The following is a 4,050-nucleotide window of genomic DNA, read 5'->3' as shown; positions in this document are numbered from 1 at the left end:
AAGAAAGGGGGAATTACGAGTTTTACTTTTATATTTAGTAAGGAAACAAGGAGGGAGAGGAAAATTGACAATATAAGGGGAAATCTAATAACGGAAGGGGGGGGGGGTCTTGCGTCATCAAAGTCCAACTCGAAAAGAAAAACGCATAATTCAGATGTAATATTTAAGTTCAGGAATGAGAGGAGAAATTGTTTCCAAAATAAACAGGAAAAACCTAAAACTTATGCCCACCATTGATCATACTTATGCTCCATTCTCAACTAAAAAATGATTCTCATAAAAAAAATGATAATTTTATGTTATCACGTATTCATAAAAAAATATCACATAGTTGAGTAAATAAGCTTAATTTTCATTTTATCTAATTCTGTCACTAAATTAATACCTTGTTCTCTGAAATGCTTTTTGATTGCATGCCTGTAAACCAGCTAGTCGGCCATTGTTCTGAGCAAACTGCCCCCAAAGCTACAATAAAAATTTAATGGACATCAGGGGGGCTTTGTAAAAAAAGCTTTTTGATATCCTTCAGTTCTCATTTTTTTTTATGTCTACATTTTGATTGTATAATATGTATTTATATCTTACCAAATTTTCCTGTTTTTTTTTCAGGAAAATACATGAATGATTTGATATGTCTTTTTAATAAAAATTTGGATGTTAATTTTTCTAGAATAAAAACATAGTGCTGTGTGATCAGGGGATTATCGGGTTTTCCACTTAATGGCGAAAAAGATAAGAAAAGGTTATAAATTATGGAAAACCTTGTCAAACAGAGCAGTGTCGGTTATCATCCATACAAGCTACACACCTTCTACAATATACAACTTTGGCGGAACTATGTCTGTAAAATTTGTTGTACTTCTTCTTCTTGGGCTGAGTTTGGTAGTTGCAAAAGAAGAATCATCATCATCATCAACATCATCAACATCATCAACATCATCAACATCAACAACAACAACAACAACAACAACAACAACAACAACAACAACAACAACAACAACAACCCCAACAACAACGACAACAACAACAACAACAACCCCAACAACCCCAACAACGACAACAACCGGAACATCAAGCTCAACTGTATCTTCAACAACCACTGGATCATCAACCACCACAGGGTCATCAACCACCACAGGATCATCAACTACCACAGGATCATCAACTACCACAGGATCATCAACTACAACTCGATCATCTTCTACAACTGGATCATCCACAACTAATGGATCATCAAACACCACAGGATCATCAAACACCACAGGATCATCAACTACAACTGGATCATCAACCACCACAGGACCAACAACTACAACAGCTGGAGCTGGAAGCATATTCTCTTCAATAACAATGATTATATCATCAATCATTATTGCTAAATATTAAACTTTATCTTTCAAACAATATCAATCATTGTAACACTAAAGAATTATTACAATTAATTCAATAAAAAAGTATTGATAAAAAATAGAAAATATATGAATAGTATATTAATCTGAAGGTTTGTCTGGAAAGTACTGTGTAAATATATGTTATCAGTATATAGCGTTACTTATATGTTAACTATTCAGTGCAAACAAATATGAAAATTTACCTAATCTTTTGACATGGTTAACACTGAAAAGCATTTTTTTAACCTTATTCATGCTGGGGGGGCGGGGTCAATTTGACCCCTCCTGTAGTTTTTTTTTTTTTTTTACAAAACTCAAAAGTTTAAGGCTGTTGAAATTTTCTGACTTTTCCTAAATACCCAAAGCCCTCCCTTTAGGCCTAAAACCGGGCTTTTATACCAACTGCCTGAGTCCTCAGGCATACTACCTAGATGACTGCTTTTTCCTGTTACAAACTAAATCTTTGTTTTGACCCACTTTCAGTTGTCAGATTTTGATAACGTTTAGCTTTTTGGAAAGCCTAAGACATAATGAAAAGGATTGCAACTAAATTATTGCAAATTGTTTGAAAACAAGCCGTCAAAAGAAATTTGCACATTTTTAGTTTTTCATAATTACACATCAGGTTATATAAAATTTTGCTAAACTTTTTGCATATTTGAAATGGCATGGTCAAGGGCTTTTTAAAAATGTATTATTTATTATTTTTTGGACAATATTTTTTCATAAAAAATGAGTAATCTTATTCAATTATTAGTTATTGTAGTGTCTCATAGTTCACAAACATTTTCTGTAGATTTTCTGGATTTTTTATTGAAAAGATGACATTTGAAGAGTTCGTAGAAATCTGCGAACAAATTCGAAAAGAATAAGAAATTCAATATAATGATGAAAAAAATAATTGATTCTAACACTGATTTATTGTTAAATTTCTATTGATAAATATGATCTTTAACATCTAATTAGTTTACTGTAGAAATTTTTTTTACATTTTTTGTCGTCATTTATTAATAATATCAAAAAAATTGATTCTCAAAATGTAACCACCAAACGGATGATTTTGAACGTCGACTTTGCACTCAATTATACATCATTAAAACGTTTTATATGTATCAAATGAATCCTAAAAAGTTCTTTACAATACTACGTTCTCAGTTCAACTACCATCCATTGCTGGTCACTCCCTTTAAATCTTAATTTTTAGTTTCTGCATTCGATCATTCAAGTATGTTAGTGGTTTACTAAATGATCAAGACATACACCAGTTTGACATAAGCCTGAATGCAAAAAACGGAGCAAACAAATTCTGTACAATTGTCTCTGAAATCTCAACCAGCCGTATTTTCTGCAACCTACACTCACTAAAAGGAAAGCATTGATTTAAATAATAGATTCAAAAAATATTTTGTTCGCATACTGTAGCAAATTTTTGAAAAAAGCCGTTCAAAAAAGCAAAATAGAGTTGTATTATTCTTGTTATGTCATTTTAAACGATTCTAAAGTTTGTGAAAAAAAACGTTGTCGGGTTTTAAATCCTGACTTAGGTTTATGATTAACTTTACCACGCTTTAAACCCTGATTCAGTTTTATTTCATCCATTATTATTTTCTATTTCACGCTCTTTAAATTTAAAGGTACTGCTAACCAAATTTAATAATTCTTTGTAATGCAAGATGTTTCATATTTTGAAAAATAACATTATAGACTTTCCAGGAGACCAGAAAATAAATTTTTTCATTCAGATTTTTTTAAAATCCGCATTAATCATATAAATCTGAATCTATAGACCTATAGACCTGTAGACCTAGACCTTAGAGTAAAGTTAACATTTTTCAAGGCCAGCTAATTGAAAAAAAAATCCGCTAAAATTACTTCTTAAAAATTTAAAATTTAGCATTAGAGTTATATAGACAACAAAGTAGAAGTAAGTTAGTGACATATGATAAAATATATCAAGGCATTGCGGTATTTCAAAGTCTACCCAGTTTTATAAATTAATGCAACTTTTTATAGCCATGTCTGGATGTATGTCAGATTACTCCTATGAATCGGACGTGCCCATCCTTGCATTAAGAGTTACTTTGAATTATGTCTGCAGCAGTCCCTTCAAGGGATCTAACCAAGGAGAAAGTTTAAAGGTAGTATTGGAGAGAAGAAGCTGCAGTCCAACCAAGGGATCTAAGCAAGGAGAAAGTTTAAAGGTAGTATTGGAGAGAAGAAGCAGCANTTTTCTTTCATCTTTTCTTTCATCTTTTCTTTCATCTTTTCTTTCATCTTTTCTTTCATCTTTTCTTTCATCTTTTCTTTCATCTTTTCTTTCATCTTTTCTTTCATCTTTTCTTTCATCTTTTCTTTCATCTTTTCTTTCATCTTTTCTTTCATCTTTTCTTTCATCTTTTCTTTCATCTTTTCTTTCATCTTTTCTTTCATCTTTTCTTTCATCTTTTCTTTCATCTTTTCTTTCATCTTTTCTTTCATCTTTTCTTTCATCTTTTCTTTCATCTTTTCTTTCATCTTTTCTTTCATCTTTTCTTTCATCTTTTCTTTCATCTTTTCTTTCATCTTTTCTTTCATCTTTTCTTTCATCTTTTCTTTCATCTTTTCTTTCATCTTTTCTTTCATCTTTTCTTTCATCTTTTCTTTCATCCTTTCTTTCATC

The 4,050-nt window shown here is 30.9% G+C and overlaps 1 protein-coding gene across 1 annotated transcript; it reads left to right on the top strand.

Annotated features, from left to right (window-relative positions):
- The first annotated feature begins 752 nt into the window (after positions 1-752).
- Positions 753-1,479, top strand: LOC111711960 (integumentary mucin C.1). The gene is made up of 2 exons (XM_023486450.1): positions 753-783; positions 983-1,479. The coding sequence occupies exons 1-2, from the start codon at positions 753-755 to the stop codon at positions 1,384-1,386; spliced, it is 435 nt and encodes a 144-aa protein (XP_023342218.1). The 3' UTR covers positions 1,387-1,479.
- The last annotated feature ends 2,571 nt before the right edge of the window (positions 1,480-4,050 follow it).

Source organism: Eurytemora carolleeae, unplaced genomic scaffold (assembly GCF_000591075.1).
Source record: "Eurytemora carolleeae unplaced genomic scaffold, Eaff_2.0 scaffold209, whole genome shotgun sequence".
In the NCBI taxonomy this organism is placed as follows: domain Eukaryota; kingdom Metazoa; phylum Arthropoda; class Copepoda; order Calanoida; family Temoridae; genus Eurytemora; species Eurytemora carolleeae.
This window is presented reverse-complemented; position numbering and strand designations above follow the sequence as displayed.